We start from the raw sequence: 17,000 nt of genomic DNA on the forward strand, positions 1-17,000 counted from the left end.
AGTTGCGAATTACTATGTAGCCGTAGTTCCTCCCATAACACAAATGGTATGATTTTCGTATTTCCTCAAGGTTTCGGAAAAGGTTACCCTTGGGTGTCGAAGTCGACAATAATTTCATGTTCATCCCACTGCCTCGCTTGCCAAACTCTCAAAAGAGAAAATCAAAATTCATCGCAAACTCTCTTTACTTCGTACACAACGCGTCATAGCTCGAGAGTCTCGATTCGTCACAACATTATATTATAATCATGGCAGATATAGAATTGGCGGCGCGTCTACGATATTTGAATGAGTCGGCACATTTCCTAGCGACATCGGCACCCACTACCTCGAAATATTTGATGTCACAATGCAATTATCTAATGTTTGAGCACGAAATTGAACAACCCGAGTCTCGAAAACGCCAATCGTGTGGTGCCTGCGGGACTATTATGATACTGGGATGGGAAGGAAAGCTGGAAGTTAAATCCCAAAGCTCCAACAAGAAACGATATCATAAGAAGCCAGCTGTAGCCTCTAGTGAGCAAAAGGCTGTGATTTATACATGTGGTTCTTGTAGTAAAAAAACAAGACATCGTTTAGGTCCCGCGCCGGTGGTATCTAGGTCTGAGATGAGCACAATCCAACGTGGAGGTGTCTCTAAAAATGGTTCCGTACCAGCGCAGTCCTCGACAACTACGAATATTACAGTTACGCCCTCTACAAATGCAAGTAGCAAGAAAAGGGCCAAAAATCGCAAGCTGGGTGGGCTTGGAGCACTGTTGGCGAAGCAGAAAGCGTCAGAGGCAAGCTCATCGGGCTTTGGTCTTGATTTGATGGATTTAATGAAGAAGACATGAATGTCACTGGATAGTGAGCAAAATATTTGAGGGCAGGTGATGATCACGATTCGACACAGTATTAATGGCTAAAAGAACTTTTACTCCGGAAAATAACAAGACTAAGTCTCCAGAAAACACAATCATAAATCTAATACATACGACATTCTATCTAGACAGTCGACATGTTAGGATCTTTCCTTAACACTCGCCAAAATTTGGATTATGCTGTATGTTACGACAACACTTAATACGCCGTGAGAGACAATAGGCTCCTGGATCTCGTCGCTCTAGTTATTGATAGCAGAAGCACGATGAACTTTCGTCACAAGTTACAAAAGTTTTCTTGCCCCCTCTCATCTGGACAATGACAAACCAGAGCTTCCACAGCCTTCTCGGACTTTCAGCCTGACGCCCGATGAGGTAACGCGCCACGCTAAAATGTCATAACCAGGGTCGAATCTTATCAGGCGTCGAAAAATATAATTTCGCAACCCCTCATAATAATTGCCCCTCCCAAGTTTTACAATTATTATTCTGCATCATAAAATCATAGCAATTTAGAAACAACAATAAAAATTCAGACGACATGGCCGATACAAACCAAAACGAAACGAAGCCAGATGGTGCTGTCTTCGATGATTATTTTGAGAGTCTAGGTAAAAAGGCACAGAATCTTTCTGCCAATGACCAGAAGGATGGCACTGTAACAAACGGCGCATTAGAGTCAGATGAAGATCAGAGGGTGGTAGATGAAATCGAATCATTATGTATGAACTGTCATGAAAATGTACGTTAAGCCATCCTTTTACTACTAAGAGTGCCTGCTAATCCTCCACTCTTAGGGAATCACCCGATTACTTCTCACACGAATTCCTTACTTCCGCGAAATTATCCTTATGTCCTTCTTCTGTCCGCATTGCAGCTTCAAAAATTCCGAGATCCAATCTGCTGGAGAAATTCAACAAAGAGGTTCACGATTTGAATTGCGCCTCACCACCCCCGAAGATTTCTCCAGGCAAGTGGTGAAATCTGATACTTGTACTGTGAAATTTATCGAATTGGATCTTGAGGTTCCAGAAGGTCGAGGACAGTTGACAAATGTAGAAGGTCTTTTGAGCATGATTCTTGATGATCTTGCTCTCAAACAACCAGAGCGAAAGGAGCAAATTCCAGAAGTGTATGAAAAAATCGAAGATGTTATTACTAGAGGTCGAAAGATGCTTGCAGGGGAGGCATTCCCTTTCAGATTATCTCTTGATGATCCAGCAGGAAATTCATGGATTGAGCCAGATCAAAAGGATGGTGTAGGAAAACTCGCCAAGGTCCAATATCCAAGAACCCCAGAACAAAATGAGGCTCTTGGTCTTAGTGGTGAACAGCCTACTGATGCTGCCACTGGAGGACAACCCACTGCCGCAAGTTTCGAAGACGATGATATTATCCCCAACGAGGTTTATTCTTTCCCAGCTACCTGCCCTGGATGTACAAGACATTGCGTCACACATATGAAGATGGTTGAAATTCCACATTTCAAGCAAGTTGTTATTATGAGTACAGTATGTGAGCATTGCGGATATCGTTCGAATGAGGTTAAGACTGGAGGTGAAGTGCCAGAGAAGGGTAAATGTATCACTCTCAAGGTTGAAAGTGTTGTGGATTTAGCCAGAGATATCCTCAAGTCAGAGTCATGCGCATTGGAATGCCCTGAACTCAAACTCTCGGTTAACCCTGGAACATTGGGAGGAAGATTCACCACCGTTGAAGGTCTTCTCACTCAGGTGCGAGACGATTTACATCAACAAATCTTTGATGTTGGCGACGCCGGAGAAGGTGGAGATGGTATGGAATCAGAATCTAAGAAAAACTGGAAGATATTCTTCGATGGTATCGACGAGGCTATCAAGGGCGAGAGAAAATTCACAATTATCCTCAGGGATCCATTGGCCAGCAGTTACGTACAGAATCTGTTTTTACCAGACGCTGATCCATCGATCGAGATAGAGGAATATGAAAGAACTGCTGAGGAAGAAGAGGACTTGGGTCTTTCTGATATGAAGACGGAAGGCTATGTAGATGAGGTGGGAGATGAAAAGAGGAGAGTAGAGGCTGAGAAGGCCGCCTCGGAGAAGAAGGAATAAACAGCCTGGAATTTTAAAAGTTAGATTTTAGTAGATTAATGATATCCAGCATTTACAGTAGCTCAAACTTTTCTCATGCTTTGTCACGTATGTTCACCATGTATGCCCTTGGCAAGTGCCTTAAATTTCAGAATACTATCATGATCACTGTCTAGAATGCTTAATCCTGTTTTGAATTCTTTTTGTAATTGCTACCCCATTAACTTAGACAAGAGTTCAAAACATGTCAAGTCTCGTACAACACTCAATCTTCTGATCGATCATTATCTAGCTAGTCCTACAACTAGCGTAACAGTTTTCAAGCAGGGATCCGCTTAAGTCAGGCCCACCAATAAACAAGTAGCGAAATGTCACTCGTACTAGAGGAAGCTTGGGCCAGTTTAGACGAGGTATCATCAATACTCTCTACCACCCCCGAGGTAGCTTCCTATTTATATCTTGTAATTACTACTCCTCGTAGTAGTAAATACAACTTGTCTTTTCACATGATCTTTCTTCTTTCACTACTAATCTGCTAATAAGGACAACTTTCAGCAAAATAGCAATTCAAATGAGTCCTCTTACCCCTACCACACGGGAGTTTCGAACATTGGCTCAATGTCCTCAACTTGCCATTAGCGAAGCACAAGATGATCTTGATATTAGAAATAAATATCGTCCTTTCTTACTGGATCCAGAAACCGAAGCTACGGACTGGATTTCTGAACTAGAGTTAGACTCTGTAATTACTCAAGTGGAGGAGAATCTAGCGAAAACCAACTCCAGATTAAAGGTTTTGGTACTTTATGGAAGCTTACGGCAACGGTATGTTCCAGTTTTAATGCAAAATGTATAAGACGTGTCTAATAAGTGACCTAGTTCCTATTCAAAGTTGATGGCCTTCGAAGCTTCCCGAATTCTCCACCGTCTCGGCTGCGACGTCCGCGTCTTCAACCCAAAAGACCTTCCCATCCGCGACTCAGTCGCTGACTCTCACCCCTCAGTCCAAGAACTCCGAGCACTATCCCTCTGGTCCGACGGACACATCTGGTGTTCCCCAGAACAACACGGCAACCTAACCGCCGTCTTCAAAAACCAAATCGACTGGATTCCTCTCTCCAGCGGCTCGGTCCGTCCCACGCAGGGCCGCACTCTCTCCCTCATCCAAGTCAACGGCGGCAGTCAGAGTTTCAACGCGGTTAATAGTTTGAGGATTCTGGGTAGGTGGATGAGAATGATTGCATGTCCTAATCAGAGTAGTTTGCCCATGGCTTGGAAACAGTTTGAAGATGAGGGAGGGGATGGGAGTGGTAGGGCTAGATTGTTGCCTTCTTCTAATAGGGAGAGGTTGGTGGATTGTATGGAGGAGTTTGTTAGGGTTACGGTTGTTATGAGGGTGCATTTGGGGGTGTTTGGGGATAGGTTTAGTGAGAGGAGGGAGAGGAAGGAGAAGGAGAGGAAAGAGGAGGAAAAGGAGAAGATGAAGATGAATGGGGTGTCTGGGGATTAGATTTATACTTAAATATGGATTTAGATTTAGAATCGGGTTTTAGATGAATAGTTAAGAATGGAATTGAAAATCTCGTTACCTATCTTTTACTTTCTGCTGGCGATTTGAGCTTTCATAAAATTGCATGCTACCTCCCGCACCCTATCTCAATCAACTTCAATACTCGCACTTAACCCCCAATCCTCTATACATCACCTCAAGAGCCCTTTCCATAATCATGCTCATATCTCAATCCGACACATCTAGCTACTACTTTTTTCTTCCGGTACTCATATCATACAATAAACACTTATAAAGAGAATCATAACTGTATAATTATATAACGAAGTTGCCAGTTTTAAGTATATCAAATTTGAAATATTGAAAATAGCTTCTTTAATAGTTCTGATTCACAATGGTGTATTTCTTGATATTGTTATTTGTTTCCTAAATGCTGGAGATTTTATACAATATCGTTTCAATTCAAAAATTGAGATTCCTTCAGGTTTTTAAAATGTCAGAATCGATATAATAGCTTTATTAACCTCTTTACATCAAATCACCTGTCCTCTAAACAGGTGTAGAATATATAAAACAAATTTCCGGCTCATGCCTCAGTCTCATTAGCTGTATTCATAAATTCCATCATGACATCTAAAGTTTCCTCAGACCCTTCTCCACTGACGACGTTTGCATGCTCCTTGCCTTTCGCCATATACAGCTTTTTCGGGCTTGGTAACAGTCCAAATGCTTCTACTTGTTCATCGGGAGAAGACACATTGTCTAGCTCGGGAACGATCATCAGACTGGCTGCTTGAATCATATCAAGCAGAACCTTGGGACGGAACATAATCAGCTTTTGGAAGCTTTGTAGCGTGATTCGATTGTGGAAGTTTGGTTGTCCTCGATCAATTGCTGCGGATATGAAGTTATAGGCTTCTACTCCACCTGGCCCTCCAGATCCGCCGAACCCCAGCGGGTTTTCCCCTTTGCTATTGAAGAGAGCCACTGTAGATGCTTCATTACCTCGCAACTGTGATTGTCGATCCCTAATAGCTAGTGCCATAGCCTTTTCTCGTTTTCCTGGCTGGAAAAAGCTAAAAACAGGACCCACCATGATGAGTACCTTTACTCGCCTATCCACGGCTGCGGTGCAGGCGCTTACAGTCGCTCCAAGGGACATACCCCAAAGCATGAGTCGACTCGAATCTACATTTGGTAATGACGAGATATGCGTTAAAATGTCTAAACATCAAATTGTAAGCTAGGGTTGTACATTTGTATACCATCACAAAATGTTATTGATCGGATAGTACCGACCGGACAAATCCTCAGATTGTTGTAGTGGATCGATTTGGTTTCTAGGAAGCCCATCGCTCTCTCCGATGCCCCGCGCATCATAGATCAAGGCATTGTAACCTCTACTTTGGAATCTCTGGGCTATCTCTGGCACGAGCAGTTCTTTGACAAGATTGACCTGAGTTTGGGTGAGTAATCAAAACATATAATACATCGTCGAATGATAGTTTGTAAAATACCTACTCCTGGTGTCATGATAATGGCAGGTGCTTTCATCTCCGTCGGATACAGCACTCCTCGAATAATGACGCCATCAATTGTCTTGTACTCAACATTGACCGGTGGGAGTGTCATATTTCTTGAAGCGTTTTTTTTGAATGGTAAGAAGCTTATTCTTCTTCACACCGCGAGACTCCGAACGAAATTTGACGAAGCACCAAACGCGGCCACTCTATGAGCTGTTAATCTAGGCACAAGGAAAATAAGAGAAAATCAATAAAAGATTGAAGAAAACAAATGTACGAGTGCTGAAAGAAGCTGATGAGAGGGAGGAAAGAAAGTCTTTTTTTTTTCTCTGCGCAGTGCTATCGGGTTCTTGAAGGAGGCTTTTATCTAATTTATTAATCCTTTATACAACGCCCCGACAGAAATAAATTCCTACATCACTCGTCTCGGAGTTTATTCGGATGGGTCTTATCGTGTTGTAAACTACAGCCTATAACAAGCCACCCCAATGCTTCCATGTTATGAGGTTTGCTGTCTAGATCACGTGGAAGTGCTCTAGGCTCTCGAGGTGGTTTATAACTAGGCGTCAAGCAGGGACTTAAAGTAATGACAATAATGCAATTCGTAACTAATAGTAGAGTATACTAAATGATTGATCTTGAGCACGAAGCTCTATACAAAGGAAATCCATCTTGATTATATAGACCTTCGTGGCATGCGTCCCAGTATTCCCAGTTGTCCCAGTGCTACTGGGACTGCTGAGCCCACTGGGATCCTTATATCACATGATGCTGAGCACGTGATGTTTGGTATGTGAAGTCCGACGTAACATATAAATCTATAATATAAAACATTTCGAATATTATTTCGGTAGCTTTCTAATGGAATGTTTACGAAGGTAACAACTGACTAATTAGGAGAGCTTGGACCTTGTGCAAAAGCGATCAGATTTCATCGAATTAATATGTGATCTGGGTCACTTTAGGATCGTATGCGCATGCATCGTCAGAAAACACGTGACTTGGAGCTTTTGGAGCTTAGGATTCAAAAGGATCCAAGAGAGCATGAAGATCTATATATTCAGTATGAATTGTTTTGTTGTAGAGCTTCGTGCTCAAGATCAATCATTTAGTATGCTCCACTATTAGTTACGAATTGCATATCATTATTGTCATTACTTAAGTCCGTGCTTGACGCCTAGTTATAAACCACTTCGAGAGCCTAGAGCACTTCCACGTGATCTAGACGGCAAACCTCGTAACACTTAAGGATTTTAATATTCTTTCGAGACTTACAATCAATATCAGCATCGCTAAGCGCTATCTACTCTTGAACAAATCCAGTATTATATGTTTCAGATAAAGAGGCACTGAGTTATATGTGGCAGACGCAAATTTCTTACCCGCATTGCCGAGTTGGGTGTCTTGCATGCAGCTAAAGGGTTTCGGCTGAAGATTCAGGGATGCGAATCTTGGTTCGCTTAAATACTTACTGTACGTTCCCCGAAGCGAATGGTGGCGGCCCACTCCCACTTGTTCTTATGACGGATGCCGGTAGAAACCGCGGATAAGTTCATTCACATTGCAGATTGTATTGTGACATGAGGAAAAAGTGTCCAGGAAAATTTACGAGGGTCGCCGGTTGGACTAGATTGTCTATCTGCACTACAAGGTCTACTTATTACCCTGGTTCGTGATTCACATGTTGGGCAAGAATGGAGTGTAAAATGGAAAAATCAATGAAAATTTTTAAAGTCTAAAAGAAACTGGTTGAAATAAACAATGAGGGAGTTATGGTATATTTGTCATGCCGTAAAAGTAGACCTGAAGTTTGACCATTGCTGGGAATAGGCTCTGTATGTAATTTCTTCACGTTTGCATAAGATGCTGTGACATCACAACGATCTAAACATGAGCAACTCCCTTCTTCCAATTTTATATATAATCAATAAACACCAGTCGGCACCATAACCAAATAAAATCAAAAATGGTTCAAAATTCTCAAGAGCCCATCGCCATTATTGGGTTTGCATGCCGACTTCCAGGCGGTAATACCACTCCGAAAAAACTTTGGGAGTTCCTCCGAAGAGGAGACGTTGCCTCTAACAAAGTGCCCAAATCGAGATTCAATGTTGAGGGACATTGGGATGGATCTCAAAAGCCGCACACTATGCGAACATGTGGCGGCATGTTTCTGGAGGATATTGATCTCGCGGATTTTGATGCCTCATTTTTTGAGATATCGCGGATCGATGCTATCTCAATGGATCCAAACCAACGTCAGATGCTCGAAGTTGTTTTTGAAGGACTCGAGAATTCTGGTATTCCGCTAGAGAGTCTCGATGGTGCACCTGTTGGGTGCTTCATTGGTTCATATGCGTCGGGTGATTAAATCTGCACGTGGTGTCAAACTGAAAATACTAAAATAATTCAGATTATAGCGATATGCAAAACAGAGACCCTGAAGACAAACCAGCAAACTTCAAAATTGGCGTTGGACGTGTAACTATGGCCAATAGACTAAGTCATTTCTTGAATATCAAAGGACCGAGGTAAGAATTTGAACACACAATATACCCTATCCAGCCTAACATTTTGTGTCTGCTAGTATGACTATCGATACTGCTTGCTCTAGTAGTCTTGGGAGTCTGGATGTAGCTTGCCGGTATTTACAATCTCGGGAGATTAATGCGGCTATTATTGCAGCCAGCAACCTCTATCTGAATCCAGAGCATGTGATGAATCTTGGAGAGGTGAGTAATGCTTATTCGCCTACTGGGCTGTGTCATACATTTGATCTTGATGCCGATGGATATGTAAAAGCCGAAGCAGTGAGTAGTATCATTGTTAAAAGGCTCTCTGACGCTCTTCGCGACAGTGACCCCATAAGAGCTGTGATCCGAGGTTCTGCAACCAATAGCAGCGGAAGAACATCTGGAATTGCTACACCTAGCGCCGAAGCACAATATGCTGTCATCAGAGCCGCTTATGCAAATGCAGGTATTACAGATTTAGATGAAACAGCGTATCTCGAGTGCCACGGTACTGGAACACAGGTATGGGCGATATTACTCATATAAAAGTTTGCGCAATCCGATTTGATTAATACGTCTAGAATAGACCTCTGATACTATCGAAGCAGAAGTTGCCGCTTTGGCATTTTCTGGGACGCGTTCAAGAGACAGGCCACTCATCATCGGCTCGGTAAGTGACCTGCCAGCCCCTTATGAGATTATCGATTACGGACCTTTACTGAGATACGTCAAGATAAAAAGCAATTTAGGACATGCTGGGCCAGCAGCGGGTATATCAGGAATCATAAAAGCCGTCATGGCCATAGAAAATGGAATCATTCCGGGGAATCCCACCTTCATAAACCCGAACCCAAAGAGTAAGCACCTATGACGAAAAAATTCTTTTGCACCCTTTTATCACTAAAGCTGATATGGCCATAGTCGATTTTGCCCGTCTTAAAGTAAAAGCTACTCGGACTGCGATACCATGGCCTGCATCCTCCATTCGCAGAGCAAGTGTCAATTCCTTCGGACATGGAGGTTCCAACGCACACGTAATCTTTGAACAGCCCGAGTTTTCGGATGGCCCGAAGCACGCCACTTCATATCTTTCTGATAGTGATGACTTCGATTTAGATGAAGATGACTCTGAGCATCCATATACACTCGTTCTCTCAGCAAATGACAAGGCCTCACTAAAGGCCAACATCATGGCACTGTGCAATCACTTGATCAATCCAAGTGTAAAAGTCGATCTCAAAGATCTCGCATATACGCTTTCGGAGAGGAGAACACGATTTTGGCACCGGGCTTACATCACAACACAAAATACTGATATTGACGAAAATGATTTTATTATTGGACAGAAGAATCCTGAAGCCCTGAGAATAGGGTTCGTTTTCACTGGCCAGGGAGCCCAGTGGCCTCAAATGGGGAAGAAACTGCTGCAATTCTTTCCATGGACAAGGGAAATACTGGAACATCTTGACGACGCTCTGCAAAGCCTTTCAGAGCCCCCAAATTGGTTATTAATACATGAGTTAACGGAGGTTCGCAGCACCGAACATTTCCGTCGACCAGAATTTTCACAGACCCTTGTTACAGCACTTCAGTTATGCGTTATAGAAGTGCTTCGAAAATGGGGTGTCAAACCTCAAAGCGTGGTTGGGCACTCTTCAGGAGAGATTGCTGCAGCATATGCAGCCGGCTTCCTGGACCAAGCCACTGCTATCAAAGTAGCTTACTACATAGGTCGTGCTGCTCTAAATCGAAAGAACGAAGTTGAAAGTGGAGCTGGCATGCTTGCAGTGGGTCTGGGAGCAGAAGGTATATTACCGTACCTAGAAAAATATGCCGGCCAAGTCTGGATTGCATGTTACAATAGTCCCAGCAGTCTAACTGTGTCCGGGAAACGCGGTGCGTTCGAATCATTGGCCGAGGAATTGAAAGCCGGAAACCATTTTTGTAGACTCCTAGAAGTTGACTTGGCCTACCATTCTGAACTTATTGGAGTGATTGCCGAGGAGTATGAGAAGATTTTGAAATCTGACTTCACCTGCCTTCGTGGATCATCTGATGTATCCATGTTTTCTTCAGTCACCGGATCAAAGAAGAACACCACTACAGACGCATTATACTGGAAAACAAACCTTGTTTCTCCGGTGTGTTTTGATAAGGCTCTTATTGAGTTGCTCTCGCAGGAGAAAGGGCCAAACTTTCTGATCGAAATTGGTCCATCAGGGGCACTTGCCCGACCCATCTCGCAAATTTTAAAATCATTGCCAAATGGAGACAGCATTTCCTACAATCCTTCATGGGCTCGAGGTCAACATGCCGGCAAAGCCATTTTCGATTTAGCAGGTTTTTTGTTCGTCACCGGTCATGATATCAATCTGGGAAATGTCAACCAGTACACTGAGGCTAAAACTCTCATCGACCTGCCCAATTACAACTGGAACCATTCAATCAAGTATTGGCATGAAAATGAATCTAGTAAAGATTGGAGATTCAAAAAATTTGTCAATCACGATTTGCTTGGGAGCAAAGTCCTCGGGACTACTTGGCAATCACCAACATGGCGAAAGCTTTTGAATCTTTCCGATGTGCCATGGTTGAAAGACCATAAAATAGGTTCGGACGTTCTTATGCCTGCTGCTGGATACATAACAATGGCTGTGGAAGCATTATACCAAAAGACGCGCGTCCTCGCTACCGATGACAAAACTATTAACTCGCCTAATGAGCTATGTTATCGATTTAGGAATATTCGTTTTGCTAAACCTTTGGTGCTAGAGGACGATAAAGTGTCGACTGTGCTACTTTCACTGACCCAAAAACATGGTGTTACAGACTGGCAAGAGTTTCGAATTTCTTCCACTACCGGAGATCTTATGGTTGAGCATTGTTCAGGTCTGATCCGTCTACAAGATCCCGTTGATGAATCTCTGGCTGAGTCTGATGACAAACCTCTTCAGTACCCAACAGTTGGCAAAGCTTGGTATAAATCTCAGGCAGAAGCCGGCTATGGTTTCGGGCCCAGTTTCCAGAAGCTCCTCAATGTCGAGTCCAAGAGCGGCCAACGACAATGTCGCGTTAAGGTATCATTGGAAGAGCCATCATCAAAATGGTCGCCACAGTTCTGTTATCCAATTCATCCGGCATCTCTGGATGGATGCTTCCAGACAGTCACTCCTGCTCTCTGGGCAGGAGAACATAGCTCAGTTAATGCTGTCTTAGTTCCTGCGATTATTGATGACCTCATAATTAATAGTGTGCCTAGTGGTGTTAAGGAGGGCCTCTCGCTTGCCACATCAGAATATTCGGGCCATGGCCGTCTTGAGGAAGCTAAGAGCTACTTTGCTAACTGCTCAGTATATCAGCCCGAAAATGGTGTACTTCTCATGCAGATGACTGGGCTCCGATTTGCCAAGTTAGATATGGGTATCAAAACAGATCCACATGTATTCCACTGCATTTCTTGGAAGCCAGACGTTACTTTCCTTTCCCATGAAAAGTTGGTAGGTTTGAATCAAGAAAATTTTGAGCCACAACTGGATACAGTCATCGATCTTATTGCGCACAAGAAGCCTGGTTTAATAATCCTTGAGGTGAAACTTAATTCCACTGAAATAAGATCTACCTGGTTTGAGCCTGGACATTTATCATCAAGATCTGCTTACCTCCAGTACGACTTTGCTTCGGACAACGCCAGAGATCTCGCGAGTCTCGGAATCAAGTACAAGACCAAGAGCAACACATCGTTTTTTCTACTAAATACCACTAAAGAAGCCTTGGGATTTTCATCAGACGCAATGTATGACCTCGTCATTTTGAAAATTTCCAAGACTTCGGTTGTTGATCAGATCGTGAATGATATCCTCAGATATATCAAAGCTCATCTTTTCCACAAAGGGTATGTGCTTGTCGTTGATGAGGAGGATCGATTACAATCAAGAATTAGCTCTGTGCATACCCCTTCTCTTGATGAGAGTGTCAAATCGCCGTCACCGTCGTCGGCAGGCTCAACTAAACCACTTGAAATAGCCACCAAGCCTTTCGAATCCATTGCCGAGAACTCAGAAATTAGCGGTACAATTGAAAAAGTAGTATCCGAAGAGGTCCACAAGAGCAAGAGAAAGTCGCTTGAGTCTGATGCGGCGGTGGCAGGTCTTACACAGGGATTCTCAAACCACGAAACGATGCGTGAGGCGATGAAAGTGCACAAATTCACTTCCATCTTACAGGTTCCTAGCGATGAGGACAGTCTAGCATGGTCTTTGTACACTAATGAAGCTCAGGTTGGAGTCAATTCGCACCTGAGGAAGTTAATTATCGTGCAGCTTTCGGAGAACACACCGTCCTTAGATCCCTCGCTCAAAGCAGCCTTAGAATTATCCGGCTGGAAAATCAAGAACGTAACGTACCCACCGAAAATCCTCACGGAAACAGGAGCTGTGATCTTGGTTCTAGATGAACTTTACGGCCCAGTATTAACAAATATCGACGCAACCCAGTGGGGAGGCCTTAAGATGCTCATCAGTTCTGGGAACCATCTACTCTGGGTCACCAAAGGTGCCCAATATAAGGTGACTCATCCCAACAACGCTCTCGTCCAAGGTCTATTTCGCGTAGCACGTAGAGAAAATCCCAGCGCAAAACTTAACATTTTGGACGTCGAGTCAAGCACGGGTCCTGCCACAGAGTATGCCATTGACGCGGTTCTCAAATCGCTAGAATCTAGCCCTCCAAACTCGGGATTCGATGTTGATACAGAATTCGTAGAACGTAACGGGATTCTATATGTGCAAAGAGTTGTACCGGACTTTCCAGTCAATGAGTTTAAGAGGGCCGAGGTAGAAGGTGCGGAGCCTATACTGAGGAATCTACACGAAGTTGAAGCAGCCGTACAATTAAGAGCTGAGAGCTTAGGAACTTTCCAGGGTCTTACATGGTGTGAAACAGCGGTTGGAGAGGTTCCGGTAGATCCAGAAAAGATTGAGATAGATGTCATGGCTGTGGGCGTCAATTTCAAAGACGTAGCTGTGACAATGGACATTGTTCCAGGGAATGAATACAGCATTGGCTACGAAGGAGCTGGTATCGTAAAACGACTAGGACCAGGTGTAACCAAATTCAAAGTTGGAGATCGTGTCTGCTTTTTGAATAATGGCAGTTATGCAAATCGCCTCCAAGTTGCTATTGGACGAGCCCACGCTATACCAGATTCGATGAGTTTTGAAGATGCGGCTACTATCCCTATGATGTATTTGTGCTCTTTCTACTCTCTTTGCGATATTGCCAATTTGAGAGAAGGACAGTCCGTACTCATCCACTCGGCATCAGGTGGTGTTGGAATTGCGTGCCTTCAACTTGCGCGACACATGAAGGCAGAAATTTATGTCACTGTTGGTACGGAAGAAAAGGGCAAATTTTTAACTGACAGTTACGGCATTCCACCATCCCGTATGTTCTCCTCCCGTAATACAAAGTTTGCCAAACAAATAATACATGCAACTAACGGCCGCGGCATCGACATCGTTATGAACTCCCTAGCTGGGGAATTGCTCGATGCCTCATGGCGAATTTGCGCCGACGGCGGTACTATGGTCGATATCGGAAAGAGGGGCATTGTTGATCGGAAAACGTTATCTATAGAACCTTTTGATCGCAACTGCTCCTTTAGAGCAATTGACTTCTCTAACACTGAGAATATAGGAGATCCATTTATTGCAAGGTATGTTCCGCCTCCAGAAATCTGTAAGCCAAAATTTTCGGCATATCAGAGCTAACTTCCTGCTACCATATCTAGACTGTTGGGCCAAATTTTCGAATTGATTAATGGTGGCCATATCAAGCCCATTAACCCAGTTACTGTATTTGGATTTAATGATATTCCAGCAGCACTGACACTCATGCACAGTGGTCGACACATTGGCAAAGTTGTTGTCTCTGATAAAGGTAAGAGTTTGCAGGTACCGATTCGGCCAGCAACACAAAAATTAAAACTTCGACCCGACGCCTCCTATCTCATTGTCGGCGGTTTGAAAGGCATGTGTGGCTCTTTGGCTATTCATATGGCGCGGCATGGTGCTATGAATATCATCGCCTGCAGTAGAAGTGGTATCAACGATGCTGCATCACAGAAAATTGTGATGAACTGCCTTGCATATGGATGCAAAGTTGTAGATGCCCAAGGCGACGCTGCCAATGTAAATTTCATGAGAAAAGTCTTCAGACAGGCATCACCACGAATCACTGGGGTCATTCATGGAGCTATGATCCTTAGGGATAGACCACTTGAAACCATGACGCTGGATGATTATCACACAGCTCTTCATGCAAAAATCAATGGAACTTGGAACCTACACTATATTTGCCAAGAACAAAAAGAGCCGCTAGACTTCTTCACCTTGCTCTCGAGTATCTCCGGTGTTGTTGGAAATAAAGGGCAGGCAAATTATGCTGCAGGAAACACATTTCTGGATGCCTTCGCCGAATATCGTGAATCTCTTGGTCTTCGAGCAAATTCCGTTGATCTTGGTATAATTGAGGACGTAGAATACGTGGCTGAGCAGGAGTGCTCAAATGCTCGTTTCGACAACAGGCAGTGGACCCCCGTGACTGAAAATACATTACGGAATATTCTGAGCTATTCCATCCTGCAGCAAGACAAAAAAGCAAGAATTAATGCAAAAAGCCACACACAACTGATAGCTGGTATTAGTTTTCCACAGCCTGAGGACTCGGATCTCGTCCATGAAGGAAGATTTGGCTATCTCTTTCAAAGAGCGGTCGATGGGGCGGATAACAAAGATACTAGGCACAACGATGAGACAATAGAGACATTTCACATGATGCGCAAGCTAGGGGCTGACAAGGTAGTATTGACACAGGTATGCGTGCAAGTGATAGCAGCACAGCTCACCAAAATTCTACGTTTGGAAGACGAAATGGAGATGGCTAAACCCCTGCTATCATATGGGTTGGATTCGCTCGCAGCAGTCGAGCTGAGGAATTGGATTAGTATCGCGCTTGGGGCTGAATTGAGAACTCTTGATATTACTAGTGCCACTTCGCTCATTACACTTTGCGAAAAACTGGTTTCGAAGCTTTCATAGCCTAGGGTTAATGATATTCTTATGGAGTATATTTAGACCGATTTATCCCTTTCCATTTTCTCCTTTGCTGGATTGGAAATCTTTTACGTTTTTTCTCCAAGCGAATTCGAGTGGCAGCAAGATCGGCAATAAGGCATCATAATTTAACCTAAGCACTATCTCCAGCAACAGCACGCTACGGCCTAATCAACAACACCAACATCGAAATTGTCTAAAACCCTAGTCGACTGACCAATTCACGACCCACTTTAGCAGCATACCATTTGGTGTCATGAAATTTGAATCGGACGAATGTGAAGCCGCTTCACTAGTTCCTCGTGTTGGCAGAAAGTATGCCAAACTCCACTCTTAAGCATATGCCACAAAATTGTAAACTGCAGGGGGAATAGTGGCCCATATTTAGGTGGAGTGCGACATGCTTTCTGGCCGCACGAGTATGTCTATTAGCAAATTCGTTGTAGCTAGGGATTTCTTTTTTGAAGAATTATATTTAGCCCACGAGTACTAGCACTAGTACCAAATATATCCATCAGTCGACTTGAAAATTGACACTCATCCGAGCATGATTCAGCGATTTTCACGAGCCCGGCCACAGCTGATCATATACACGGCTTAAACGTGAGGCCTAGCACACTCAGCCTGCCTCGTCCACTCTCTGCCAAACCCTACTTCCTCCCATAAACGCAACCCCCACCTCTTTCGGTTGCAAGAGAATATTTCCTAAGTTTGCTTAGTTTATACGGTAGAGAGTTGCAGCTTTTCAGATTTAGAGCGTCGCATGCGGAAATTTCCACAATCAAGCGTGGAACGTTAGTGCCAAGGCTTTGAACACCTACATACTCCTTCACTTGTCATGAATGACCTTCCTGAAGCATTGCTGTCCTATAGTGCTTCTCTCTTTTTTCAGGCGCTTTTCCTTCTTAAGCCATAGGCTTATATATGGAAGAGGGGATATACCCAGTACTCTAATGCTCAGGGGTGGTATCCCTAACATCTGCGAAATGCCTTTAGGCAAGTTCGTGAGTGCAATTGATGAAGGACAATTTTGATGCCGGTTTGCGGCAATAACAGTGTGATTTGGTTAGAACGGTGAAGCTCGAGGAGATCTTTACCAGTGCCTCTGTTAGTGCCAGATATAAGAACAGTAGTCGTTGTCATATTCCCTTGATGTCAGATCAAAATCAACGCGAAAGGTTATCTTTTAAGGACATGTAAATGTTGATATAATTGACGTTTAAGACCCCAGGGACGTCTCCTTGATATTGTAAAAGGGTTCAGGGCGATGAGCTTTAGACCTAGACATGATAGTGATAGTGGATGACGGAGGTTGCATTATTACATTGCGTGCTCTAGGTGAACTAATCTCATCGTTGTCCATAATGCTGAGTACTTTATATTCATCTGAGTATTACTGATGTG

At 43.6% G+C, this 17,000-nt stretch overlaps 5 protein-coding genes across 5 annotated transcripts; 4 read left to right on the plus strand and 1 right to left on the minus strand.

Moving 5' to 3' along the window:
- Positions 1-248: 248 nt before the first annotated feature.
- SS1G_02207 (hypothetical protein) lies at positions 249-839 on the plus strand (the record flags this gene model as incomplete). The annotated part of the gene is made up of 1 exon (XM_001595941.1): positions 249-839. One exon carries the CDS (start codon positions 249-251, stop codon positions 837-839), a length of 591 nt encoding a protein of 196 aa, XP_001595991.1.
- A 568-nt stretch (positions 840-1,407) lies between these two features.
- SS1G_02208 (hypothetical protein) lies at positions 1,408-2,959 on the plus strand (the record flags this gene model as incomplete). Its single annotated transcript, XM_001595942.1, has 2 exons — positions 1,408-1,608; positions 1,664-2,959. 2 exons carry the CDS (start codon positions 1,408-1,410, stop codon positions 2,957-2,959), a joined length of 1,497 nt encoding a protein of 498 aa, XP_001595992.1.
- A 347-nt stretch (positions 2,960-3,306) lies between these two features.
- On the plus strand, positions 3,307-4,448 carry SS1G_02209 (hypothetical protein; the record flags this gene model as incomplete). The annotated part of the gene is made up of 3 exons (XM_001595943.1): positions 3,307-3,421; positions 3,502-3,763; positions 3,818-4,448. The coding sequence occupies 3 exons, from the start codon at positions 3,307-3,309 to the stop codon at positions 4,446-4,448; spliced, it is 1,008 nt and encodes a 335-aa protein (XP_001595993.1).
- A 586-nt stretch (positions 4,449-5,034) lies between these two features.
- On the minus strand, positions 5,035-6,080 carry SS1G_02210 (hypothetical protein; the record flags this gene model as incomplete). Its single annotated transcript, XM_001595944.1, has 4 exons — positions 5,035-5,524; positions 5,613-5,672; positions 5,744-5,904; positions 5,970-6,080. 4 exons carry the CDS (start codon positions 6,078-6,080, stop codon positions 5,035-5,037), a joined length of 822 nt encoding a protein of 273 aa, XP_001595994.1.
- Positions 6,081-7,937: 1,857 nt separating this feature from the next.
- SS1G_02211 (hypothetical protein) lies at positions 7,938-15,202 on the plus strand (the record flags this gene model as incomplete). The annotated part of the gene is made up of 9 exons (XM_001595945.1): positions 7,938-8,334; positions 8,385-8,502; positions 8,559-9,006; positions 9,071-9,154; positions 9,218-9,341; positions 9,406-13,926; positions 14,179-14,197; positions 14,273-15,003; positions 15,198-15,202. 9 exons carry the CDS (start codon positions 7,938-7,940, stop codon positions 15,200-15,202), a joined length of 6,447 nt encoding a protein of 2,148 aa, XP_001595995.1.
- Positions 15,203-17,000: the final 1,798 nt, after the last annotated feature.

Source organism: Sclerotinia sclerotiorum, genomic scaffold (genome assembly GCF_000146945.2).
Source record: "Sclerotinia sclerotiorum 1980 UF-70 scaffold_3 genomic scaffold, whole genome shotgun sequence".
Lineage (NCBI taxonomy): Eukaryota > Fungi > Ascomycota > Leotiomycetes > Helotiales > Sclerotiniaceae > Sclerotinia > Sclerotinia sclerotiorum.